The sequence below is a fragment of the Haliotis rubra genome, unplaced genomic scaffold, assembly GCF_003918875.1.
Source record: "Haliotis rubra isolate DU_JTF1 unplaced genomic scaffold, ASM391887v1 Scf21, whole genome shotgun sequence".
Lineage (NCBI taxonomy): Eukaryota > Metazoa > Mollusca > Gastropoda > Lepetellida > Haliotidae > Haliotis > Haliotis rubra.
The window spans coordinates 389,859-417,843 of record NW_025766114.1 but is presented as its reverse complement, the minus strand read 5'-3'; the positions used below and the strand labels follow the sequence as shown (position 1 = coordinate 417,843).

The 27,985-nt window shown below is 44.4% G+C and overlaps 1 protein-coding gene across 1 annotated transcript in view; it reads left to right on the top strand.

Moving 5' to 3' along the window:
• The window catches only part of LOC124276491 (E3 ubiquitin-protein ligase HUWE1-like), a 123,367-nt gene that overhangs the window by 83,495 nt on the left and 11,887 nt on the right, over positions 1-27,985 (top strand). Inside the window, 16 exon segments of the mRNA XM_046712122.1 lie at positions 828-984; positions 2,182-2,305; positions 2,916-3,073; positions 3,216-3,369; positions 4,146-4,408; positions 5,193-5,215; positions 5,769-6,028; positions 7,201-7,395; positions 7,577-7,764; positions 9,470-9,764; positions 11,478-12,707; positions 13,405-13,493; positions 13,808-13,965; positions 14,523-14,645; positions 21,986-22,176; positions 22,968-23,198. Of these exon segments, the coding sequence (XP_046568078.1) occupies positions 828-984; positions 2,182-2,305; positions 2,916-3,073; positions 3,216-3,369; positions 4,146-4,408; positions 5,193-5,215; positions 5,769-6,028; positions 7,201-7,395; positions 7,577-7,764; positions 9,470-9,764; positions 11,478-12,707; positions 13,405-13,493; positions 13,808-13,965; positions 14,523-14,645; positions 21,986-22,176; positions 22,968-23,198 (3,839 nt within the window).

Here is a 27,985-nt window from a genome sequence, read left to right as displayed (position 1 = left end):
AAAAGGGTATGCATTGTAAAAATGACATTAGGTTGAAAAATTAAAGATCAATGTAAAAACATTTCTGTAGTTATTACACAGAAATGTAACACAAAAATAAATGTCAAATGTCTGCAATTGATGTTAAAGGCATATGGTATTGAATGCTGAAGTGCAATTATGATGCTGAAATTAGTTTTAGAATAATAACAGATGTTTTTGAATGCTGATGTACTAAGTATGGTTCCATGGAACTTGCATTAAATTGTAATGAAAATAATGCAATTAAAAATTGGTGTATTAATTACAAAACAACTTTTAATTATCATTGAATATGGACCTTTATGAATGACATTCAGTGCACTTTTTCAGAAGTAATCTACCATTGAGGTAACTTGATATGTTGAGATGTTGTTGTTCCTACTTGGTTACTTTAATAGTCTTTTGTTTAGCAATATCCTCTTATTAATGAGTTGACACAAGTTAACATTAGTTCTTATTTAAAAACTAAACACCAAATTGAAACAAAAACTGGCATCACCTCTGACCACTGACTGCATGCACATTGTGTTTCTATCCTATCAGATATTTGTAACAGTAAATCTTTGTCTAAGCAATAATCCATTTTGAAAAGTAAATGTAATGTTAACGATGGTTTCTTATATTTCTTATGACATATATATGTGATCATGTGGGTTTCTGTTACTTTGGAAACCAGTGACATTTACTATTGTAATAAGTAAAGAAAATCAGTACAACAGTTCACATGTGGACAATCCTGGAGTATATAAAGCGATTCCAGAGCAAGTGGGTCTGAAGGTTTTGAATGTTGAGAACGTTTGTTGCAGACTCCTTGGCCCAACTACAGCAGCGGACATCCTACAGCTAACCAACACCCTCACAACACAAGCTGGGGGACCTACACACACCAGGGTTGTCCTGGCCAATGATGACTTGAGGATTATCTCCAGGCCTGAGGAAGATCTCTTTGAAGAGCTATTCCAGGTAAGAGTTATCGACCTGATGAAATGGTAATTCCTTAAGAGTCTGTAGCAGATGATTGATAGCACATTCAACAGGTGTCAACCTAGAAACTTCAGTTTCATGTGTTGTAAGAAAATGCAGTTGGTTGTTTTTATATATTGTTATCCCCCACAACGCGTTTTGCAGGGGGGTATTAAAATGGACTCCGTCCGTGCGTCCGTCCGTGCACATTTGTCTTTTCCGGAGCAGAACTCTAAAACCGTTCAATATTTCTTCACCAAACTTGGCACATACATTGATCTGGTGGTGTACTGGTGCCTTTTGGCAGTTTTGGAATTCTGAATAAAATATTTTTTGCATTTCCTTGGCAACAAGTTCGACTTGGAATGAAATTGGTGGTAGTGCTCTTTTCCGGAGCAGAACTCTAAAACCATTCAATATTTCTTCACCAAACTTGGCACACAGATTGGTCTGGTGGTGTACTGGTGCCTTTTGGTAGTTTTGGAATTCTGAATAAAATATTTTTGGCGTTTCCATGGCAACAAGTTCGACTTTGACTGAAATTGGTGATAGTGCTCCTTTCAATGCTCTCCTTCCACTTTTCTATATACACACCTAAATATTTGACATAGTCATAACTCGTAGACATAATCATGAAGAGTATTTTGCCATTGCTGGGGATATTGATGACTTTGTCTTCTTGTTTTCTTTGCTTTATCATATGTACAGTAAAAGTAATTTCTATATCTCTTGGTCATAGGGTGGTGGGGGTAGCCTAGTGGTTAAAGCGTCCACTCATTGTGCTGAAGATTTGTGTTTGATTCCACACATAGGCACAATGTGTGAAGCCCATTTGTGGTGTTCCCCACTGTGATATTGCAGGAATATTGCTAAAAGCTGCATAAAACCATACTCACTCACTCACTCTCTTGTTCATATAAACCATTTCACATTGATTCATTAGATTGGGGTACTCGGAAAAGTGGATGCCTCATAAACCATACTTGCGCAAGCAAGCACGCACTCACTCTCTTGTTCCTATAAACCTTTCCATGGTGATTCATTAGATTGGGGTGCTTGGAAAAGTGGATGCCTCATAAGTCTAATTGCACTGTATCTGGTGAAAATGGAAGGACCAAAATTTCTTTAGTGTCTTGTTTGACAGTAGTTTTGCAATGCATTTGACTGAATGTTTCAAAGGAGAATGATGTGTTATAGGACCCGTTTCCCGAGAGTGGCTCTGCAGGCTCCGGTGTCCTGTCTTGTGTGCCGTCTACACTGACTCGCTGGACAGAAGAGACCAAGGTCTTGGATGGAGACAGTGTCCACAACTGTCTCATGAGTAAGTGGATCTTCACACTAACAGATGAACCCGTGAAGATCCGGGTTGAATTGATCTTCAGTAACCCATGCTTGTCGGAAGAGGCAACTAACAGTATCAAGTGGTCAGACTCGCTGACTTGATTGATACATGTCATAGTATCCCAGTTGTGTAGATCGATGCTCATGCTGTTGGTCACTGGATTGTCTGGTCCAGAATCAGTTATTTACAAACCACTGAAATATTGCCCAGTGCAGCATTAAACAACAAAGAAACAAACCCAAACAGATGATGATAGGGAAACTGCTTTCAAGATTAAACTGGTCCATCGTTACCCCAGGGGGCAATCCTCATCAGCTTGCCTGTCCTATCTGCCCATCTGTAGTCAGTTTTTGCCCTGATCATATCTCTGGGACCAGTGGGTATTTTTTAAATAACTTTTCACACACAAAGACCAGGTTGTCAATTGGTGCCTTCACCATTAAGCTTAATGACTACTCTGTAAAGGGAGAGAATGATTACACAGGATTATTCTAATCAAATAAGACAGATCCCTGTTGTAGGACTTACTGTGGAAAAATCATGTGTTGTGAAACATTTCAAATATTATATGTGGTATGTACATTTACAGCGGTGAAACCTAGCATCATTGAGAGTTTGATTAAGGCCAGAGATGATGAGTTGACTGAGAGGAGAGAGAAGAGGAAGAAAGCAGCAGAGGAAGATGCAGCCAAGAAGGAGAAGGAAAAACAGAACAAGCCCGACGAGGCTGGCCAGATTGACAGTTCGGTGAGGATTTCTCAGAGTTGCTGTAACTATGGGGATAGGAGGGATGACCTAGCTGTGAGATCATTTACTCAATTCTTAAACTCTGTTACCTTCTGCCGAGTTTATGCCGAGATAGTATCAATAAATGTGTCCTTTCTTTCAGTCTGGGACATCCTCCAGTGTGACAACATCGGGAGCAGTTAGTGCCGCCAACACTCTGTGCATCACCCCAGTTGTCCCCAGCCACACGTCCACTCCAAACCCACCACCGCCACCACCAGTCACTACAACTACTGAGAATCTCTCACGGCAAATTAGTAAGTTCAATGGTGTTTTTTGTACCCCACTGATTACATACAAGCTTTGATTGACCAAGATAAGGAAGAAGAATTTGTGCATATTTCCTACCTTAGCTGACATCCCTGTCATGAAGTTGTGCCCATCCACATTTTGATGCTAACATATTTAAGAGAGTTTTTACTTGGAATTTTGTTGTTGATCTAAGTTAGATACTCAAAATGGAATATATCCAAGCCATACAGTAGCATAACTCATGTTATTTTAAGGTGGGGACCCCTCACAGCACTGCCATTAGGCTATAAGTGGCATTGTTCGCAATGTATTGCATTTTTACTTTAATAGGAAGTATCATTTAAATGTTTCAACGTGACGTTTGTTCTTTTAATTCCCAGATAGTAACCATAAATTATTCATGAATACATATTCGTATTTGGAAAACATATTGTATTCGCCTCATACTGTATTCGCTGCAGCCTTAATATTGACATGACTTGACAAATTGAGACATATTTGTATTGCTTTATAAACTTTTGAGATGGTAATGTATTTATTTTAGTGTTTCTTAGATTAAACGGGTCGGTTAAAGCTTTCCACAGGCCCAGGTTTGATTTCCCACATGGGTACAATGTGTGAAGCCCATTAGTGGTGTCTCCCACCGTGATATTGCTGGAATATTGCTAAAAGCGGCGGCGTAAAACCCAAGTCACTCACTCACTCACTCACTCTTTCACAGATTAAACAGTTTGTACTTTAAAGGTATGTAGTTTGCAATCACGGGTCCTGTATAATCCAGGTGTCAGTGAGGCAGTGGCAGCAGCAGAGAGACTTGCTTCAGCAATGGTGGAGGAGGTTCTTGCCCCAGCCATCACCACCACCGCGGCATCTTTACCAAGTGGACAGACCGCAGTTACTCCCAGTGTCACCCAGGCTGCAGTGTCCACCACAGCTCATGCTGAGCTCACTGACCACCTTCTAGCTGGACAGGGCTTAGCTGCAGATACCATCATGCCGGCCAGTCAGCCTGTCCCCCCTCACAACACCCTCAGCACCACGCAGGTAGGCCTGGGCACTTTGTTCATTCAATGTAATTTTCTCATTTATCTCTACAATTTATGTAGTTGATATGTGCAAATGTGAAATATCTGTTACACTAAGTTCGGCCTAACTACAGTCTCAGTGGTAGGGACATAGGAAACGTAGAAAAAGGACTTTACTGAGGAGAGATTAGTGCAGAAATGAGCAATGCAGTTTTTTCTAAGTCCAAAACGATTTATTTGGAACAGACCATGGCTTTATGCGAATTAGTGTCCGACGATATTGTATTACAAAGGACACTTTTTAAATGCCCAATTTGAAATTAGACGTAGCTTCATTATAAACGATAACTGGCGTAAAAAATAATAACTTTCATGCTGAAACTATTAAGGATGTAGCTTCCATGGAGTCTCACTGTCACTATAACAGGAGGGTTTGTCTCAAAAGCAAAACCTGGACGGGTGTCGCAGACGATCGTTGGGGTCGGGTTCGGGGATAGAGATATCAGCTAAGATAAGATAATCCTTTAGGGCAATTATACTGGGGAAGTACACGGCATGTCGTAACAATTTACAAATAATATCCAGTCCTGTCAATCTTTGCAATCGGGTGATCATGCCACCTATATATTTTGAGACATTTAATACGATGCGTTTCCATGGTTATCAGGTATCATACTCTTTTACATATCTCAACATAAACCTCATGAAAGAAAGACAAGTAAGATGTTAATCAACAGATGAGGCATAATCAACACACATGAAAAAGCACAAAATATCTTTGAGATGACCCCTTGTGCCTTTAGGCATCACATGCATTTCATGCTAGGTGAGTCGACGGTCTGTTGTCATACCTGGCTGAGCGACCTAATTGCCATCTATAGTCTGATCTATTGTTTTCAGCAGCTATTCGTATTTATTTTCTAAGTTTTGCCCGATTTTACGAGTAACATGCTTTTCTGGATATCCTATTACGCATCCCACTGAATACCAAGTTAGGCCGAAGTGGGTTGTTTTGACATATGTTATTTGCAGTTGTGTAAATTTTAGGGATACAGAGTAACAGCCTAAAAACGTTGTTTTTGTATTGCCGACAGTACTTTAGTATCAACATAGTACATGTCGTGTTGCTGTACCCAGACATCACAAATTGATTCTCATATGCATCACTGGTTCATTACCCAGACAAATAGTTTTCCGACTAATGTGCCATAGTTTGGCTATCGCTGACTGTAAGGTTATGTAGAATTCGCTGTCACAAGCTGTTGATCATGCACACATTCATCACAGATTACTAATGTTGAACTAAGAGCACATGCCTGATATAGTTGTGGCCAAATATTGCTATATCCAACCCTTCACATGTAATCTCTTCATTCCAGGGCTGGAGATCTGCCAACTTCTAATCTGGCTTCCCTGTTGCTATTTGACGATTCTGTCATGGAGGCTACCAGCTCTTCCGCCCTGCCCTTGTTTGGGTTGGGCACCACCCAGGGAGATGAGGTGGGTCCTACTGCCACCCCCACATCCAGCTCCGACTCCACAACAGGGGCCCAACCCCAGAGTGACACAGCTGTTACCCCCGAGGAAGTCTCTAACATTACAAGCTCAGATGCTGTTACAGTGCATTCTTCTGCATCAGGCAAGTTTCATTACATTATTGATCTGTTTTCATCATCAGACATCAACATGTCATGTGAAAGTTCATTGGGTTTCAGCTCTGTAGAATATGTATTTGTACATTAGTATTATAACTTGTTCACCGGTCATGAGGGAGACAAGGGTTGATGTACCTCCATGTTTGTTTATGTTCCCTGAGCCTGAGGGTCCAGTAAACAATGTATTTATCTTACCAAACACCTCAATGTTATTTTTGAACTGTTTGAAGCACAGGTATTGGATCATAATAAGGAGTACCAGATTTAGGCAATTAGCCAATACTGACGATAGACGACAAGAAAAACAAATTTAAAGTTATCTCCCTTCCATCGATTTGCATTCATAAAACATTGGTAATTTCCGTACATCATATTTGACTCAGTTATTCAAGATAAAGAATTACTAACACGAAGTACCAAATGAATTCTCGTAAGTTCGGCATTCCCAGTGGGTAACATAGAAAATGTTACTCGCTTTTAAGCGGGGTACATTGAAAATAATAGAAGAGCACTCAGCCACTCAGAGAACGACATTTATGTGTGAGGTAAGATAAGATATGTTATATACAATAGGAAAGCATAGTTATAGTTTCAAATATCAGGACCTTGCCAGAAATTAGAAATTGACATATGCTTCGTGGAACAGTTTTTATTCCCAACAATATACAGTTTTTTTGGCTTATTCTTCTGCCTAATGGGGTTCGAATCCCCACATGGGTACAATGTGTGAAGCCCGTGATGTTGCTGGAATGTTGCTAAAAGCGGCGTAAAACCAAACTCAGTCAGTCTTCTGCCTAATGTCAATGATGTAGCTGCCACACTTTACCTATCTGGGTGCTGTTGTACAAAGCAATCTCAATGCTTCCATACCTTAACATAGACTTACGACTTAGTACTGAGGTTGCTTTGTACAACACAGATTTCGAACCCTGCAACAGTACCCTGGGCCTTTACTTATTGGTAAGGCCATACCCTGACAGTAGTCTTAGGACCACTTTGTGTAACAGAGACCAGTTTGAAAGTGATCTCACTCACTCACTCACTCACTCTGGTTTTCGTTTTCTTAAACAGGCAGGGCATGTCAATTGGTATTCCCCACAATATTTCTGTCGGTGGTGGATGTGTTCTCTACTCACTCCTCTCTCTGTCCTTTCAGGTAGCACAGAAGAACTTGCAACAGCATCTGGTATCAACCCTCCGACCACATCAGGTAGCACTACTTCGCAGACTAGCGTCTCTAGTTCCATCTTATCATCCTTGGCAGAAGCTGCTAACCTAACTAGTACTTCTAGTGCCACTCCAACGACCATTGCAGCTGCAGCAGACTCTGGTGCGCAGAATATGTTCGGGGGTATGTTGAGTGTCAGAGCTCAATATGATCAGTAAATTCCAGTATGTAAATTAATTTCTGTAAGACAAGTAATGACTTGAAATTTTTGTCTAAAATAAGAGGGAATTACAAAGCATATTCGTGGGTTATTGTGTCAGGTTAAAATAAGTACCATGGTGACGTGTAGTATTTTCTTCTTCAGAGGGTGTAGACCCTTCATTCTTGGCTGCATTGCCAGACAACATCAGACAAGAGGTGATAGCAGAACAGCTACGTCTTCAACGGATACAACAGCGAGCACAACAGCAGGCGCAGAACACAGACAGTATGGGAGCTATGGAGGTTAACCCAGAGTTCCTGGCAGCTTTGCCGCCTGCCATCCAGGAAGAGGTAAGTTATCATATAAAGTGTTAAGCTGGATTGATATGATGTTAAAGTACCTTTTTTGTGTAGAAGCTAACAATATTTCTTTTCAATATTGACAAACTTTATGGATAACAACTTCTTTTATTTCTTGAGTGAGACATTTTGATATAGATTCTTGTATCATTGCCAAGCAGGGACATGAATCTGTATCGAAAAGTTGCACACACGAAATAACAAAAGTTGTTATCCATAAAGTTTGTCAATATTCTACTTCCCAATTTCTAAAATGCCACACAAAGAAAATATTTTTGTTATTGGACCCATGGTCTGAGAGCTCTTTAGTTTTCTGTGATGACAAGTGAGTATGAAATTGTGACAGTTTTGTATGTTTTTCATATCATCTTCCTGTAAGTGACATGGAATTATGCTATCAACTTCTGATCCCCCTTATTATCCCCCGTCGCGCGTTTAGCATTAGTATTAGGCTCCGTCCGTCCGTCCGGAATTGGAATATCTTAAGAACCGTTGACAGGATTCTTTTCATATTTGGTACCTAGGTTCATCACAGTAAAAGGAAGGTGCCAGTTGGTTTCCTTGACCTTCATTTCAAGGTCACAAGGGGACTTTAACGTTTTACCTGCACGTTAAGCTATCTCAAGAACCATTCACTGGATTTTCTTCATATTCAGTACCAAGCTTTATCTAGGGAAGGCGCAGGGCCCAGTCGATTTTGGTGACCTTCACTTAATTTTCAAGGTCACAGAGACACTTTGAAGATTTCAGCATGTTAAATCGCATGTAAGGTAGTCATCAAGATATCGCAAAAAGTATTCAGTGGATTTTCTTTTTATTCAGTACCAAGCTTCATCTAGGGAAGGCCCAGGGCCCAGTCAATTTTGGTGACCTTCACATAATTTTTAGGGTCACGACGACACTTTGAAGATTTCAGCATGTTAACCTGAATTGTCAGCAAGATATTTTAAGAACGGTTCACTGGACTTTCTTCATAGACTTTCAAGACCTCCCTTGAATGTTTTTCAATAAGCAATTTCTTTAGTACTAGTTTTACATATTGCATACACTATGACATTCATGTCAAGGTCAAAGTCAGGGTTGAAAATATGTGTGTGTTTGAAGAACTAAACAGCAAGATATCAAGAGAGGTTGACTGGTCATGTTTTTGTTGACATTTAACTTCATCTTAAACTTTCATTACTTTATAAGTTTGATTTGATAATTTGCGGCGGGGGATTATGTCACTTTAGTGACAATGCTTGTTTTAATTATTTATGGGACACTGTAACATAACTAGCATTTTTTCAAAATAGAATGATCGTTTCCACCTCCCACCCTGGGCCCAGATTTTCGAAGCTCTCTTAGCGCTAAGATTGTCGTAAGTGCCATATAGTAACATTATCTTATGACTATCTTAGCGCTAAGAGAGCTTCGAAAATCTAGGTCCCGGTTATTATAGATCCACAGTAACCTATGCTGACTATCTGCATTGATCGTTGCTTTTAGTATCAGTCACTGGATTGTCTGGTCCACACTAGACTATTTTCAGTGCTATGTATTACAGATGGACTGGTTAGAGTGAACGACATTCAGGCATTCACAGTCATTGAACCTTTAGTATATGATCATGTTGATTGAATGTTGAACTTGTTTGATATATTTCCAAATGGCCTATCATCCAATTACTTCAGGAACTCTTGTTTTTCAATTGAAGGTGTTGGCTCAGCAGAGGGCAGAACAGGCCCGTCTTGCAGCTCAACAGCAGACGCAAACCAACCCGGAGACACCGGTTGACCCTGCAAGCTTCTTTGCCACTCTGCCCACGTCACTACGACAGCAGGTGTTGGCCGACATGGACGACAGCATGTTGGCTGTCCTGCCACCTGACCTGGCAGCTGAGGCTCAGGAGCTGAGGAGGGAGTTCGAGGAGAGGCACCGCAGAATTGTCCAAGAGAGAATCTTTGCACAAGCTGGTGCTGCTTCTCTATCCGCTATTTTACGACATTCAGGTGCTCAAGATAGAGCAGGGTTGAGCAGAGGGAGAACCTTGGTGGACGAGTACAGGGGTGGGCAATTAAGTCTTGATACAGCTACGGCATTGTCATGTCTTGTCATATGTTGTCTTGAAAGTAGTATCACTGATGTTGTAGTCCTCAACAAGTTTTTTCTGCACAGAAAAGTTGAAGCTTGAAGTTCTATTTAGTTAACTGTTCCAAACATTCCATGCCTTAGATGTTAAGGTCATCACTTGTTGACAGAAGATAACATTTACATCAAGGTTTGCTATGAGATTTCCTTATGTGCAGTATCGTTTGATCGTAGCATTCAGTAATGCTGCCGAACTCCAGAATGTCAATAAGTATGGTCCAGGATGCTTTAAGGTGTTTTCTTTGCTTACTGTAGCACAAGCTCCCACTTACACAATCTCTCTACTCAGCTCTGCTCCATTTTAGTTTTCTTTCATTTGCTTATTTTCTGTTTATACCAGCTAGTGTGACTTTTGATAAGAAAGACAGCTGTACATGTCTTTAACAACTGTTAGTGTTATACAAGCTCTAGATAACAGTGATGTTTGTATTGTTTGGATACTGGACAACTTAATTTACTATCAAGTACTGCATGTTTCGATCTTGTTCTGTGGAAGGAATAAGGAAGTGTGATGATTCTAAAGTTCTTAGGATATGTTTGGAGTGGGAAGCAAAAGTTATTGATTCAAGTCTTAGATGTGTCGGTCAGTGTAAGGCTTTAATTTAACAAGGGTCTTATTTCTTGAGGACTGAAAATGGAAGGCTGCAGTGAAATGATAATACCAGGGCAGTTATTTATTGTTGATCAAATTCCTAGGCTTTATTGTATCTGCAGTACCTGAATATTGTTAGGAATAAAAAATCTGTGATTGGTTAAAAAGATTCCTTCAGCATTCTCACTTTGTGCTACCTCTGTGTAACTCGATACCCGGAATAAAAAAACCATGAACTCATTACTCTGCATGAATAAACTGCTCCAAACCTATCAGAAGTTTCACCTGGAAGATGCATTTGAAGATGATTGTGGAGTCAATTGTGTGCTCCCTTATTCTTGTAGCAACATGGCTGATATAAAACTGATGTGGAGTGTACACTTTACTTACTCCCTTGTTTTTGTTTTGGAGACCAGTATTTGGGTCAATTTTAGCAGTAAAATGAAGAGAGTAAACTTATTATTGAGGGCACACACTTTTTTTAAATCTTGATTTTAGGATTATTTTTAAAGGAAATATTTATGTCTGTCAGTAGGTTGGGAAAATGTGAAAAGAAAAGCAATTCAAATTTTCTTTAAAGTCCTCTACTTGACTGTAGGTGAACATGTTGATAGTTTGTCGTTTGACAGGTAGATGTCAGGTGTTAGTGAAACCGAGGATTATTGTATATTGGATAGCTAGTTTCAATAATCATTGCAGTCACTCAGATTTTTTTCCTTTTCAACTGAAGTCTTGTTTGTTTTGATGCAAAATTGTCATCATTAGGTCCTTGTTTAGGAATTATTTTATTGCATGTAATATGCTGACAACTTCTCGTCAAATGAAAAACAAAAAAGGAGCTAATTCAGATTATTTTTGTTCTATTTCAACAAATTTTACCGCCAGCTCTGTAAAGCTTGTAAAAATGTATTTCTGACCTACGTTTGACTTGTTTATTGTTTAGTTCTTTCTTTGTTCTAACAAAAATAACCTTTCTGTTCAGGCCTAGCTGGACGTCTTGGATCACGCTATGCAATCAGGGCAGCCCCTCGAGGAAGCAGATGGGCTTGGGGGAACAGATACGGAGGCAGGTATGCTGCTAGGTATGGAGCACAGCCTCCTGCCAACAGTGCTGCCATCAAGCTAAGGGGTCGCCATCTACTGGACAATGAAGCACTGACCTGTTTACTTGTCTTACTGTTCTTGGATGAACCAAAGCTCAACACATCAAGACTTCATAGAGTGTTAAGGAATTTGTGTTATGATGGACCAACAAGGACTTGGGTGATTAGAGCATTGTTGTCTATCATGCAGAAAACGGGTGAGTGCAAGGTCCATGAAATTGAGGACAAGAGTGGGCCATCCAAGACCCCAGAAAAGGGCAAGGCCAAAAAGGTTCAACCAATGCAAACAGATTCCCCGGTGGCTTTGAAAAGTGATGTGCGCAGTCAAGCATCCTGGTTGTCAATGAGTCTCGAGGCTGCCTTAGGTTGTCGAGCCAATGTCTTTCAAATTCAGCGGAGTGCAGGTAAGAAACACACCAGTCCTCCCAGCTGTAGTGTCAGTATTCATAATCAGGCGGCACCTGTGGTGTGTAGACATGTGTTAGACACTCTCATTTCCCTAGCCAAAGTATTTCCAAGCCATTTTCTGCCTGCGCCAAAGGCAAAAGAGGTCCAAAAATGTGAAGATGATGGCAAGGAAACGGACAATAACAAACAGAAACAAATTGCAAGTGGTGCCTCAAGTCCCAGAGTTGCGAACAAGACTGAGAAGGGGGAGAAATCTGACGCTAAGCAAGAGAGTAGATGTGACACCAACTTCTGGGATTTACTGGTGAGATTGGACAATACAAGCGGTAGCAGGAAAGGCAAGGGAATGCAGAAAGCCCATAATTCAAGTGCATTTGACAGTGAGGACAGTACAGTGTATAACAGCTCTCCAATAGGACATCTCATGAACATGCTGTCTCACCCTGTTATACGGAGGAGTCAGCTGCTCACGGACAGACTCCTCAGACTTCTAGGTCTTGTGTCGATAGGATTGCCGGATTTGTCCCGTGCTAGGGATGTCCGGACAAGTGCTGTCACCACTACAACAACCAATTCAATTGCAACTACAGCTGCAGCATCTAGTCTGTTGACAGCAACCACGATAACTACAGCCTCAAGCTCTGCACCTACACCAACATCAGTAGTTCAACCTTCAGCCCCACCTGCAACAAGTGCAGAAGGTGAGTGTCTGACTTGGGTAAGGTCTGTGTCTCGCATTTTTTGATTGGTGGCACAGAATCCATATGGTAGGTTTAGAGACTGTGTGGAACTTAAAAGCACGGTGTTCACATTTCGAAAAGCTCAGATATCTGGGGCAGAATGTGTGCCCGGTGTCTTATGCTTGTCATAAGAGCCCACAAATAAGTTCTGGGTGGTTACAGGATATGCTTTCTTTGCAAGACTCACTATGTTACAGACTTTTGTGAGGAAGCAAGTAAATTGATGATTGAAAGGCTGTCCTCACTTATTATAAGTAGGTGTGTTATGGTATGTTGTCTGATTTATCTAGCTCCTGGCAAGACTTGTCATCCTGCATGAAAGTTTTTGACTTCATATTATGAAGTATATAAAGACCATGGTGCAAAGCAACCTTAGCACTATGACAGGCGTATGTCTTAATGTTAAGTTCTTGGAGTTAGGATCACCTTAGTGCTTATATTGCTTTGTACAACAGTACCCATATCATAGTCACTGGCAGTTTAAGTTTTATAAAGCTGTTCCAGTCTGATCTCATATCATGAAGTACTTAACTCTTGTAAAAGGTCAATTACATGTTAAGGATCATGTAGAGTAGAAATCATCACTTGTTTGTCCGACTTAGGGATATATTATGTCATGAGTAAACTGTAAATGTGGCTAATGGTTTGTCCTGTACAGCTAAGTCAATAAAGAGCCCTGAAGAAGTGGAAGAAGAATCTGAGGATGAGTCACCTATACTGAAGAATGAACTGAATCTAGCTGTACAGGTGAGAGATGGGGTTATGTTTGTAGCATTGAAACCTTTTAAAATACTGGTGATAGGGTGGATAAACATTTGTACCCTCACACTAGATTTTCTCTCTCTATACTGAACAAACTTGATTTTTTCAAAGGCAAAGGGGGTACAGAGAGACAATCATGCAGTAAAAGTGTTTTTCTTAATCCTTTCACTGAACAATGATCATGCAATTATTGGCATGGTATTGTATACTAATTTGAACTAATCTCTGTGTTATGTCCCCTTATTTTGATGACATGAGCATTTAGCAGAAACAGGTGAATCTTGGGTTTTCTCTTACAGGTGCTGACAACCAAGTCATGTTCTGAGGAAGGTTTAGAAGATGCTACAAACCTGTTACTACAGTTGTCTTGGGCAAACAATGCCACACGCAATGCAGTACTTGAACTCTTGCTGGTTGGTGCAAGGAAACTGGGTCTCACAGTCTGTGCCAATATAAGGTAAAACATTCTAACAGGAACAATGTGATTGTGCATTCAGTTTAGACAGTTTGTGACAGTGAGGTGAGGTGAAATTGGGTTTAACGTCGTGCTTGAGAATATTTCGCTCATATGACGACATGCATGTGTGTGTATGTGTATGTGTGGCTGCTTGTACTAGCCCAGACTTAGGCTGGTTTTATAGTGCTAGCCCACTGAGATACCATGCCGCAGTGAAGCATGAATACCCCACTCAGACACATTATACTGACTCCGAGCTGACCAGTCCTTGTTGTACCCATTAATGCCGAGTGCCAGGCAGGAACCAACAAGTACCATATTTTAACGTCTTTTGGTATGACGCGGTCGGGGATCGAACCCGCGACCTTCCACTCTCCGGGCGGACGCTCTAACCACTACACCATGGAGGCGGTCTTGTGACAGTGAAGTTAAATTGAAAGTTATATACAATGACGCTTCAAAGAAGCATTTCCTCGTCTTTGTACAGAATATGGTTATGGAAATACATCTTGTTGCATAGAAACAGAGTGCATGTTATTTGTTTTACTGTTTTTCAGAGGGTTGCTGGTAGAACTTCAGAACCTAAACTCTCACATAACTGATGAAGTGTTTGACTCTGATGACAGTAGAGATGTTGACGCAAATGTTGAGAATAGAGGCAAAGGAATGCTTCCTGACAGGTATGTAACACACAAGCTGCTGTTATCTTGTCTTGATAGTTGATCTGTGTTTGTGAGGAGATTGAAACCACAGATTCTTCTTCATAGAGATCGTCCTTGGGGTACATATTATGCATTTTCCAAGCTGAAAATGTCCTGTGACAGTTGTATCAATGTTTTTTGAATAAAAAGATTGTACAATAAATAAACTTTTTTATTCATTATACGGCCCCCACCTCGTGGAGTTACCTCCCGTTGCGCATGCGCACCAACTGGGTAAGCACCTAGGCCCGTATTATCATTCCTTCTGCTGTCACTGCCTCTAACAGACGTATGTGTCGAGCGGAGCTGACCTTTTCTGAGAGAAAGAGTATAATGTCTGAGACACCACCTGTATGTATGGTCTTTATTTTGTCCTTGTAAGGAACAGTAAAGCTTTGTGGTCGGTTGTTTCATAATTGTGACTTTGCATTAATTATTTTACGCTAACTTTCCCGTGGATTTACGCACATATTGCTCTGCCATGGCGGGAAGTTTAGCGTGCCACGTGGTTGTAACATTGCGTATTGAACCAACTATTTCTTCCCGTGGTAGCCTTCACGTATTTTTCAATGTTTTCTACGTGTATCTTAGCTGCTGGTCCGCCGTTAGCTACATGCTTGCATGTTTGCTTTCAGGCGTTTTCCTCCTGTTCGGTCTGTGGGCAGAGTATTCCACGGGCCGACAGACACGACAAGTGTATCGTGTGCTTGGAAAAGACCGGCCATGAGGCCAAAACTTGTGAAATTTGTCTGGGGTTTTCCCCCCGGGCCCAGAAGAGGAGGGCGGCCGACTTCCTCTTTTACAGAGAAATGCGTGAGGCGGGAGGGGAACTTACCCAGGTCCCCCCGTCTAAGGCTAAAAAGCCGCGCTCTAAGGAAAAAAAATCCCGTAGCCAGTCCCCTTCTCCCGCTCCTGGTAGCGGTTTTGATATGACTATAATCACACAGATGTTTCAGCAGCACGCAGACTTGATGAGGTCCCTCGTTCATGAGACAGTTGGAGGACTCCGGCAGGAGTTCCTCGCCCACTCTGAGCGTCGGGCGGAGAGTCTGGGGAATCGCCGAGCCCGGCTCGATCCCTAGGCCTTGAGGCGTCTGTCGACCCGTTGCCTCTGGCTTCGGGTCCGGACGCCTCGGCTGCCCCGGAGGGGGAGGTGCTCCCAGTCCCCCTCTCGGAGTTGGCGCAGGGACCGTTGATGATTCCTGGGGTTCCGATCCCTGCGCCCTCCAGCCCCATGAGAGCGGAGGCACCAGTTCTGCCTGGTATGCCTCCAGCGTCTCGGGACCGGGGTCCGTGCATGCCTGCAGGCACTGACGCAGGGCGCTCTGTCTGCTCCTCCCTCTCTGTTGTTCCTAGTGCTAGGCAGCCCACCGGGTCGGGGTTCGGGTCCTCTTCGCGAGGAGACCCAGCCTCAGACTCGGGCTCGGGCGCCGAGTCGATGGATACTGGGGAGGTCGAGGAGCAGGAGGGTGCCTTCAGTTTCTCTTCGGCTCTGCGGGAGGTCCGGCAACGGATTGCCGAGTACCTACCCCAGGCCGCGGTGCCTGTTGGCAGCTCGGACTCGGCTGAGTTCCGCTTGCCAGGCGAGGCGTTTGCCCCTAGGCAGCCTACGCAGACGCTGCTCCGCATTCTTCCATCGTTAGTCCAGGACGGGTCGATCCCTCTTGTCTGGTTCTCGCCCGCTTTTGACTTGCCGGAGCTTGTCGGAGATACCAGCTTGGGAGGATTCCCTGTTCAAGCGTACCTATCGTGGATGAGTGTGTATTCACTTCAGTCGCCTTTGGGGAGGCTCGCTTCCTCCGGAGCAGCTCCAGCTGCTCGGCAAGGGCGTGTGACTCCACCGTTTGCCCTCGCGGGCGCCCCCCTGCAGCATGCGTACCGTACCTACGAGGAGGTTTACAGGAACGCTTATGCAGCAGGTCAGGGTGGTGGTCCATGAGGCCTACCTCTCCTCGATTCAGAGGTCGGCCCTGAGGCGGAGGGGCATGCTGGTGATGTTTCACCGCGATGTCGCGGTTACTCCGCAGTTGTCTGAAGTGCAGGCCCACCTCGCGCTGACCCTTTGCGGTCCGCTCGCGCCGACGGTGATGTGCGAAGTTATGGGGATGCGCAAGCTGTGGCTGTCGACGCCTCGCTACTCGGCAGCGACTACACAGCAGACCTTGCTGGCCCTCCCTTCCCGCCTGGGGAGCGACCCTCTTCCAGGGGCACAGCAGGTCATACGGGAGGCTGCCGCTGCAGCTACCTCCTTCAAGGACTCTAAGGCCTTGTTGGAGCACACCTGGGTGGTGTCTCAGCCCAGCCCTCGCTCCACCTTCCTCCGCCAGGGTGCAGCCTACACCCGAAGCCCGCTGGCTGGCTTCGCCGCTTGGCAGGGGTAGGCGGAGGAACAGGTCCGCCAAGGGTAAGGGCAAAGAGCAGTCCTCTTCGACTAGCTCCCAGCCTTTTCGCGGGCGCAGGAGGTCTGCCCCGACCCCGCTAACCCATCAGGCTGTCGATCAAGCCGTGTGTCACGCCCAGTCAGCTCGCTTACGGGACAACGACGCAGCTCTTACCCGGACGTCCCAGTGGGAGGCCGCCTCTCTCTATTCCTGCCGGAGTGGGAGAAGGCTACACAAAACACTTGGGTGCTGTCCACCATCAGTGTCGGCCATTTACCACTGTGGAAGCGAGGTCCACCCGACTTCACCGGCATACGCCGCACTCCGGTGCCGTCATGTCAGGCAAGGGCGACATATTGCGCGACGAAGTTCAGGCTCTGCTGGACAAGTCCGCTAATCGAAAGCGCATTCCACGGGAGAGGAACAGGCGGATTTTACTCCACGCACTTCCTCTCCCGAAGAAAGACGGGCGGTTCCGCCCCATTCTCAACCTCAAGGGGTTGAACCGCGATGCTAGAAGTACCATCCTTCAAGATAGAGACACTGCGCCGGTGATCTCATCTGTTCAGCCCGGGCGATTAGCTCACGCCAATCGACCTCAAGGATGCGTGATTCATGTGCCCATACATCCATCGCTCAAGCAGTACCTTCGGTTCTCTTTACGACGGATGTGTTACCAATTCAGGGTGCTCCCCTTCGCATATCGACTGCCCCAAGGGTGTTCACCAAGCTCATGTTAGTCCCGCTACCCTCGCCGCTTCGCAAGGAAGGCGTTGTTACCCTTACCTCGACGACTGGTTGCTCGGAGCACTAACACAGCCAGTGAGCCTAGATGCTACTCACACAGTGATAGACCTTCTAGTTCGACTGGGGTGGATCATCAACCTCAAGAAATCCGACCTGGTACCCACCCAGGACTTGGTTTTTCTCGGGGCGAGGTTCCAAACACACAAGGATCTAGTTTCCTTTGTCGCCCGACCGGATCACCAGAGTACGGAGATGGTGTCTTCGCTCCTCTCCCAGCCCCAGGCACCAGCACGGACTTGATCCGCCTACTGGGCCATATGGCGGCGACGATCTCTGTAGTGTGGCGGGCGCGGTTGAGGATGCTCTATACAGCAAGCTTTGGCGAAGTCTGTGGGCTCACTCGAGGACCTGGAGCGCAGTCTCTCAGTCCCCCGGGTGGTTGACACCTCACCTTCAGTGGTGGACCAATGTCGGAATCTCACCAGGGGGTCCCCTTGAAATCCCGACGCCAGCTCTCACAGTTCAGACCGATGCGCCCCTCACGGGCTGGGGTGTTCTGGGCAGTCTGTCGGTGTCCGGACTCTGGTCCGAAGTCGGAAGCCCACCTTCACATCAACGTGTTGGAACTGAGAGCTGTGCGGTTGGTTTTCGAGCGCTTCAGAGAGCATGTCCAGGGCCAGGTAGTCCGTCTTCAGTTGGACAACCAGACGGCCATGTCGTACATCCTGAAGCAAGGCGGCACGGTGTCCCGAGCGCTCCTCCAGGAGACGTGGGACTTTCTCCTCTGGTGCGACCAGTGCGATTGTCAGGTACTCCCTGTTTATCTCTCGGGGCTGGAGAACGTGCGAGCAGACGCGCTCTCTCGCCGGATCCTGGCCCCGCACGAGTGGATGCTCGACAGGCAGATTTTCAGAGTTATCTCCCAGTTGTACTGGCCGTTCCAGGTGGACCTGTTTGCGTCAGACACCCGATGAATCAGACACCCGATGAATCAGACACCCGTGTTCTGCTCTCGAATACCGGACCCAGGGGCGTTGGCTGCCGACGCCTTCCTGCTGGATTGGACGGGCAGAGTGCTCTGGGCGTTCCCGCCGTTACCACTCATTCCCCGTGTCCTTTCTCAGCTGTCCACCCAGCCAGCTCGGCTGCTTGTGCTACTGGCACCGCTTTGGCCGTCACAGAGCTGGTTTCCGGTAATTCTCAGGTTTCTGGCTCAGCCTCCTGTTCTATTACCTTTACGACCGGACATTCTCACTCAGAACGGAGCACCCCACCCCAATCCAAGGATTCAGTGGGTGGCTTGGCCTCTGTCAGGTCTAGCCTCGAGGCACCCGGAATTCCTGCAGCAGTTGCAGACACAATTCTGGCTTCGAGGCGGGATTCGACAAACGTTCAGTATGAGGATAGGTGGTCCCTCTATGCGCGCTGGTGTTCAGATAGGGGGATTGCAGATCCCTTTTCTGCGGATTTAGTCCAGTAGTTGGAGTTTTGCAAGCCCGCTTGGAAGAAGGCCTGGCGGCTTCGACCATTCGCTGGCTACTCCACCGCTATTTCCACTTTTCACACCCCTGTCGATGGTGCTCTTCTGGGGCAGCACCCTCTCGCATAGCGCCGCTGGCGCTGAACGGGTTCGACCTGCTGTCAGGCTTAACCAGCCCACCTTGGGATTTGTCAATTGTGCTGGATTGGCTGTCCGGTCCAACTTTCTCACACCTATCGGCTATTTCCATTCAGTTGTTAACTTGGAAGGCTGTTTTCTGGTGGCGGTAACGTCTGGGCGTAGGGTCGGCGATTTACATGCTATGTCGTCCGACCCGGCGCTGACTGTGTTTCACACTGATCGTGTCAGTATTCGCCTCCCGGATACGTACCGCCCGAAGGTCGATCACGCTTTCCATGTGACAGCTCCTATCGAACTTCCCACTCTTACCCAGCCTTCCACATCGGGACCTCTGCAACAAGCACTCACCCGCTGGATGTCCGTGAAGACCCTCAAAGTCTATATCAAACTTAACGCAGGGAATCTGCACGGGTACCCAGCTGTTCTGTTGTTACGGTATGGAAGGCTGGTGTGCCAGCCGCAGCAAGCAGACTTTGTCTCGCTGGCTAGTTTCGTGTATTTGTGCCGCTTATCAGGCTAAGGGCAAACCTCCCCCTGAGGGGTTGAAGGCTCACTCGGTCAGGGCAGTAGCCGCATCGAAAGCTTTTGCATCGGCACTCCCCATTGAAGAGATCTGCTCTGCCGCTATTTGGAGCTGGCCTAGCACGTTTATACGGCATTATCAGCTCGATACGCATTCCCGTAATTGTGCGAGCTTTGGCCGTTCTGTTCTCTCCAGTGGACAGTGTCCTGCGACCCTGACCAAGTGAGTCTTGGTTCATTGGTTTTGTTTGACGCTGCTGTTCAATACTGAGTTTTATTGACATATCCGCTACTGGGAGCTAACTACCCACATTTCGATTCTCTACGGAGTATTAAAGTCGATTCTGAGTGTTTGACATTCCCCCCTACGGTGCTCACTAATCGACACGTGGTGGGTGGGGATTTGTTTACATTTCGCACCATGTGCGATTTACTATGCTAACATTTGGAGGTCGTCTTTGAGCACAAATCCTCCCTGTCGGTTCCCCTCCCATAATGCCTCTCGCGGACGCTAAAACTGGGACATACGACAGGTGAGTGTCGTGGCGTCTGTTACATTTTTTTCCATTAACGATAGCTATTTGTGTGTGCTTGGACAGAATTCCCTCCTCCCTGGCCTCCAGTCTTTGGGAGTCTGTGTTTATGCATAATATGTACCCCAAGGACGATCTCTATGAAGAAGAATTAACCAAACCTGAAGAGGTTTAAAATTCTTCGAAGAGAGTCGTCCTTGGGGTAGGGCCTCCCGCCTCCCCGCAATTCTGTTCACTGATATATTCAGCAGAAGGAATGATGATACGGGCCTAGGTGCTTACCCAGTTGGTGCGCATGCGCAACGGGAGGTAACTCCACGAGGTGGGGGCCGTATAATGAATAAAAAAGTTTATTTATTGTACAATCTTTTTATTAAAAAAACATTGATACAACTGTCACAGGACATTTTCAGCTTGGAAAATGCATAATATGTACCCCAAGGACGACTCTCTTCGAAGAATTTAAAACCTCTTCAGGTTTGGTTAATCTTGTAATGCAAAAAACTTGCGTCAAGGAATACTGTCACTGACAGGGTCGTAACACTATAGAAAAGGAGTGATTTGAGTTTTACGCCACACTCAGCATTATTCCAGCTATATGGCGGTGGTCTGTAAATAATCGAGTATGGACCAGACAATCCAGTGAACAACAGCATGAGCATTGATCTGCGCAAGTGGGAACTGATGACATGTGTCAACCAAATCAAGTCAGCAAGCCTGACCACCCTATCCCATTGGTCGCCTCTTACGACAAGCTTGGGTTACTGAAGATCAATATTCTAACCTGGACCTTCACGGCTATTATAGGAAAGGAAAGGGGTGTAATGAATTCAACACAAGTTCATTTCAGGGCAAATTTAAAAATGCTCACTGTATATACCGGGATTATACCCCATTAAACTTATGCATGCATTTCAAGCCAATAGATTTACCTACAAAATGAGAGCTGGAATCCTGCTTGGAGTGGCGTTAAACAACACCCAACCTCAAAAATGAGATGTACTGCTCAAAAATTGAAGCAGTACTTAGGGAACTGGCTACTTCAGAAGCTCTAAAACTCGTGATTTCTCAATTCCAATATTGCTGAGTGCGGCGTAAAACTAAACTCACTCACTCACTCGCTCACCATGCTAATCACCATTCCTTCAGAGAAACTTGCACCTAACTGTCATAATGAGTTTATGTACATTTATTCAACTCAAAGATGCCTGTGTCGTGCCCGTTTGCCATTGACATCCTTGGATTTGACCTGGCCCGCACTGAGAAGCGTCAGAGATCTGATTGGACATGTCTTATTTATAGCCTATCAGATTGCTTGCTCATGTCAGTGCAGGGCAGGTTTTTTGCAATACAAGCCCCAATATTTTAAAGATTCAAAAAAGACTTAACAAGCTCTGGACTTTTGAACTTGCTTTGTGTCACTATGCTATTAACAGTGGGGAATTTTCTCACGAGGTACCAGTTTAAGTGCCATCTCTCATACAGGCGTCAAAGGATTGGTTTTCTCTATTACAGGTTTATGCCAGGAGTGCATGTAGTGGTATCTGCACCCACGAAGATGAAGAGTGGGAGAGAGCTACAGCTACCCTCAATGTCTCAGCTCACTTGCAAAACATCCAGTCAGCAGTTCTTCCTCAGGATCCTCAAGGTCATCATCCAGCTGAGGGAGGCAGCAAGGGTTGCAGCCAAGAAGCAGAAGCGTACAGGTACAGTGAACACTGCTGCCTCACTGCTTTGAAGCAAAATTGCACTTACACAAGAAACAAAATGGTGATTTCCAAAAATTTCCAATTTGGAAATATCATGTTTCCAAAAATTTCCAAAATTGGAACATCATATTTCCAAGGCTTGGAAATTTTTTGAAATTTATGAAGGATTTTACTACCACTTCTTTCATTTTCTCTTCAACCCAAGGATCCCCATGAGTGTATAGACTATTTCACGCATCTTTTGTTCTGTTCGAGTTCTTATTGTTGATATACATAAAGCATCTTGCATGTGACATATTTATTCATGAGAACTGCAAGATATCTTTGTGTGTCCTGTCAAAAGGTCACCCTTTTCCCTCTTGTTATCTTATGACTTAGACTAATTAAGCAGAATTCTGAAATGCAAAGAGGACCCTTTTCACTCCTACTGTGTTTTGACATCAACTGATTGGTAATCAAAATTCTGAAATGTGAAGACATGTCATTTTGATGGGTAATTTAACCATGCTACATTATGCTGTCTTGTAATACAGGATTATTATTTTTACCCCCAATTTTGAACACAATTTGTCTGCCAAAGGCACGAAGTTTGGAAAACCTGTAATTGCAACTGGCTGCAAAGATAGTAACACACAATCTTTCATCTGACAATCACACTGGCATCATTTTATTCTAAATTATGGTTTATTTCTATGTTTGGTCTTCTCAAGATTACAACATTCAGGCTGGTGAGAAAACTGATAAATGTATGACAGTTATACAAACTTTATTGTTGTTTCCCCAAGCAGGCAGGGAACTGGGTAACATCGCTGAGGCAATGGCAGCACTAGAAGCAGAGGCTGAGGCTTTCATGGAAGTAGTCAGTCACAGGAGTAGCACCCCTCTCACGCAGCAGGCTCAGCCACAACAGGCTGCCCCCTCTCAAGTAGACATGTTGCAAGGGGCAGCCCAGACTGGGGCCAGCGATGCCCAGCCACCGACCCCCGGGGCAGAGACTCCCATGGAGGTGGATCAGCCAGGTAGAAATCTTGCATTCATTACATTAATGTCAATATTACCCAAGGTAGAACAATCAACTGTAATAATGGTCTGATATATGCACGAGGTTGATCGGCCAGGTAGTGTTGTATTCATTACAATGTCAGTATTACACTTGGTAGAACAATCAGCCGTAAGTATGTTCTAATATTTTCATGTACATTTTGGCAACTCTCAAAGCAGTTCTTTTGAAGTGATATGACACCACATTGTCATTGTTGAAAAGAATGCCAGATCATCCATTGTGCTTGATGTCACAAAAGGGTTTCATTACACTGAAGAACAATAAGCTGACTTTGTGAAAAATTCCTATTTTTCCTTATCCTGACTCATGCTCTTTTTGCTTGTCTTCTTCTTCTTGCGAACATAGTGGAACACTTGTATCTCCCTAATTGAAGCTCCCTTCAATTTAAAATCACTAATTAGTATTCACCACGAGTTACCTCCTTTTCACAACTCTCCTTCTTCGCGCGGGAACGAGGGCGCCACCTCTACCCATGTGCCTCACTCTCTCCTTCTTCGCCCAGTGAGCTGGACGTGAGAGCGCCTGTGTCTCCCGACACACTATATCCTTTGAAATATATTTAGTTAGTTACCTCGTATAGACATCTATAGAGGTTTAGCTAGTATCCTTCAACGATTATATATTGATATTTAGTCGTTTTTCTACAGTTTATTCACGGGACGCTGTGTTTGTTTCAGTGGATTACGTTGATGAAAATTCTGTACTGTTGCAGATTACGTTTTTATCCCACCGGCATATAATGCGGTGGGATATAGTCATCGCCTCGTCCGTCTGTCCGTCCGGTCCGTCCGTCCGTCCGTCCGTCCGTCCGTCCGTCATTCGTCCGTCCGTCCAGAATCATTTTGTTTCCGACCATAACTCAAAGACCGCTTTGATATTTTTAACCAAAATTGGTAGATATGTCAAACATAACCTAAGGTGGTGCCTTTTGCTATTTACAGATAATTGTCATTTTTATTTTTCTCGGTTTCCATGGAAACGCTTTTGGACTTAGTCTTAAAGAAGGGTGGGCTTCGCTTCCCGAGCATAACTCAAGAACCATTCAATATTTTTCAACAAAACTTGGTAGATATATCAAACAGATCCTAAAGTGGTGCCTTTTGCTATTTACAGATTTTGGCATTTTTATTTTTCCGGTTTCCATGGAAACAATTCGGACTTAGTCCCAAAAGTGAGGGGTGGGCTTCGCTTTCCGAGCATAACTCAAGAACCGCTCAATATTTTTCAACAAAAGTTGGTAGATATATCAAACAGAACCATGAGGGGTGCCTTTTGGTATTTGCAGATTTTTGTCATTTTTATTTTTCCCGGTTTCCATGGAAACATTTTGGACTTAGTCTCAAAAAGTAAGGATTGCTTTCGTTTCCGGAGCATAACTCAAGAACCATTCAATATTTTTCAACAAAACTGGATAGATATATCAAACAGATCCTAAAGTTGTGCCTTTTGCTATTTGCAGATTTTTGGCATTTTTATTTTTCTTGGTTTCCATGGAAACATTTTGGACTTAGTCTCAAAAAGTAAGGATTGCTTTCGTTTCCGGAGCACAACTCAAAAACCGTATAATATTTTTCAACAAAACTTGGTAGATATATCAAACAGATCCTAAAGTTGTGCCTTTTGCTATTTACAGATTTTGGCATTTTTATTTTTCCCGGTTTCCATGGAAATGATTCGACTTAATCCCAAAAGTGAGGGGTGGGCTTCGCTTCTCGAGCATAACTCAAGAACCGTTCAATATTTTTCAACAAGACTTGGTAGATATATCAAACAGAACCTTAAGTGGTGCCTTTTGCTATTTGCAGATTTTTGGTATTTTTATTTTTCCCGGTTTCCATGGAAACGATTCGACTTAATCCCAAAAGTGAGGGGTGGGCTTCGCTTCCGAGCATAACTCAAGAACCGCTCAATATTTTTCAACAAAACTTGGTAGATGTATGAAACAGAACCTTAAGTGGTGCCTTTTGCTATTTGCAGATTTTGGCATTTTATTTTTCTTGGTTTCCATGGAAACATTTTGGACTTAGTCTCAAAAGTAAGGATTGCTTTCGCTTCGAGCACAACTCAAAACCGTGATAATATTTTTCAACAAAACTTGGTAGATATATCAAACAGATCCTAAAGTTGTGCCTTTTGCTATTTACAGATTTTGGCATTTTTATTTTTCCCGGTTTCCATGGAAATGATTCGACTTAATCCCAAAAGTGAGGGGTGGGCTTCGCTTCCGAGCATAACTCAAGAACCGCTCAATATTTTTCAACAAGACTTGGTAGATATATCAAACAGAACCTTAAGTGGTGCCTTTTGCTATTTGCAGATTTTGGTATTTTTATTTTTCCGGTTTCCATGGAAACGATTCGACTTAATCCCAAAAGTGAGGGGTGGGCTTCGCTTTCCGAGCATAACTCAAGAACCGCTCAATATTTTTCAACAAAACTTGGTAGATGTATGAAACAGAACCTTAAGTGGTGCCTTTTGCTATTTGCAGATTTTGTCATTTTATTTTTCCCGGTTTCCATGGAAACATTTTGGACTTAGTCTCAAAAAGTAAGGATTGCTTTCGCTTCCGAGCACAACTCAAAACCGTGATAATATTTTTCAACAAAACTTGGTAGATATATCAAACAGATCCTAAAGTTGTGCCTTTTGCTATTTACAGATTTTGGCATTTTAATTTTTCCGGTTTCCATGGAAACGATTCGACTTAATCCCAAAAGTGAGGGGTGGGCTTCGCTTTCTCGAGCACAACTCAAAACCTCTCTATATCTTTCAGCAAAACTTGGCAGATATGTGAGGCAGATCTTGAAGTGGTGCCTTTGCTATTTGCAGATATTTGTGATTTATTACTTTCTCGGTTTCCATGGAAATGATTCGACTTAGTCTCAAAAAGGAAGGGATGGGTTTCGCTTCCGAACACAACTGAAAACTTCTTAATATCTTTCAGCAAAACTTGGCAGATATGTCAGGCAGATGCCAAAGTGGTGCCTTTGCTATTTGCAGATATTTGTGATTTATTATTTTCTCAGTTTCCATGAAAACAATTTGGACTTAGTCTCAAAAGGGAGGGTAGGTTTTGTTTCGAGCACAACCCGAAAACTTCTTAATATCTTTCAGCAAAACTTGGCAGATATGTGAGGCAGATCCCAAAGTGGTGCCTTTGCTATTTGCAGATTTTTGTCATTTATTTTTTTCATGATTTCCATGGAAACGATTTGCACTTAGTCTAAAATCAAGCTGGACTTTAAGTAACTGTCAGATGATTTGTTCTTTCAAAGATATGGGGCCGGGGATATGTCATCTTCTGATGACTCTTGTTGAAGATGCAGACTCTAGTATGACTGATACACCGGAACCCCTCGCCAGTCTACTGCTGTTGGTCGACTCCTCTCCGTGGTGGTGTTCCGCTAGAGTGGTGGAGAGGTGTGGGACGTGAGTCCGCCATCTCCAAGAAGCATCCTGCTTCCCAGACATCCCATCGCCGCAGCAGAAGACTAGAGGGTTTTTCTACCACATCTCAACAGCCGGAGACCGTTCCTATCGCAGTTTGGGCCTGTTTGATGATCAGCCGGTCATCATACCAGATGTACATCAAAGATTGACCGATGTCGGCTCAGATCAGCATGCAGCCTGATGTACCAACGCAGATATGCGATGATCGTCCTGAGGGTCCCATCATTACCAACACTCAACGCAGACGTCGCGACACCCAGGGCAGCGCCGACCTCTGAGGGAAAATCAACGAAGTCTACTAGGACTTTCTCAACCGATATTGTTCCAGCCGATGACCTGGACCTCTACGATGATCAGCTGATCATCATCCCCGACGTACGCCACAAGAAACGACCGGTGACAGCTACAACGACATCAGCAGAGATCACCATGCAGCCTGATGCCTCTACACTGATGTCGGACGATTTTTCCGTGGACCCTCCATTAACACCGCAGATAAAGCACCGACGACTTCGCCGCAGACCATCCCAGAAGACATGATGCGACAAATTATGAACATCATGGAGGACCACTATATCTGCGGTAGCAGGGTCCGAAAGCCGCGAAGGCTCCAACGTGAACAGCACCCCAGAGGCACCCCCGTCCAACGAGCAGCCAGGACGATGTCACCTTCGCGAAGGAAGTCACGGACCACCTTTGACGAAGGACCTAGATGTACAGCTTCGCTGGAAGGCCTTCGGCTAAGGCGGAAAGGACCTAGATGTACAGCCTTCGCGAAGGCGCGAAAGAACCTAGATGTACAGCCTTCGCGAAGGACTTCGCGAAGGCAGGATAGATCATCACCTTATGCGGTTTCATCCCTAGATGTGGACTCGACCATCAGACATCACGGAAGCCTTCGAAGGTCATATCGCCGTTCCTCGGACGGACGCAGAGGAAGCTTCGCGAAGGCATGCGCCAAGGACACCTGAATCCAGATCATCATCATCTAGAAGGACATCGAGGGACTATACAAGAGCTTCAGCGAAACTATCAACGTTCCCCTCACAAGTCTCCGAAGATCAACCCATAGACAAGTTGATCATCGATATCAAGTATAAGAACTACAATCGTATATTGGTTCTGTTGAATCCATGACCGAGGCGTATGTTCGCTGGCCTAAATAGATCTAGAACGATCAATTAGACACTTATCACCAGACTTCGTGAATACCGACTTCTGAATATGATAAGATGATCCATGCGCCCTACTTTAGGCAAGCCGCCGATCCCACATCCTGTTAAACACAGAGGC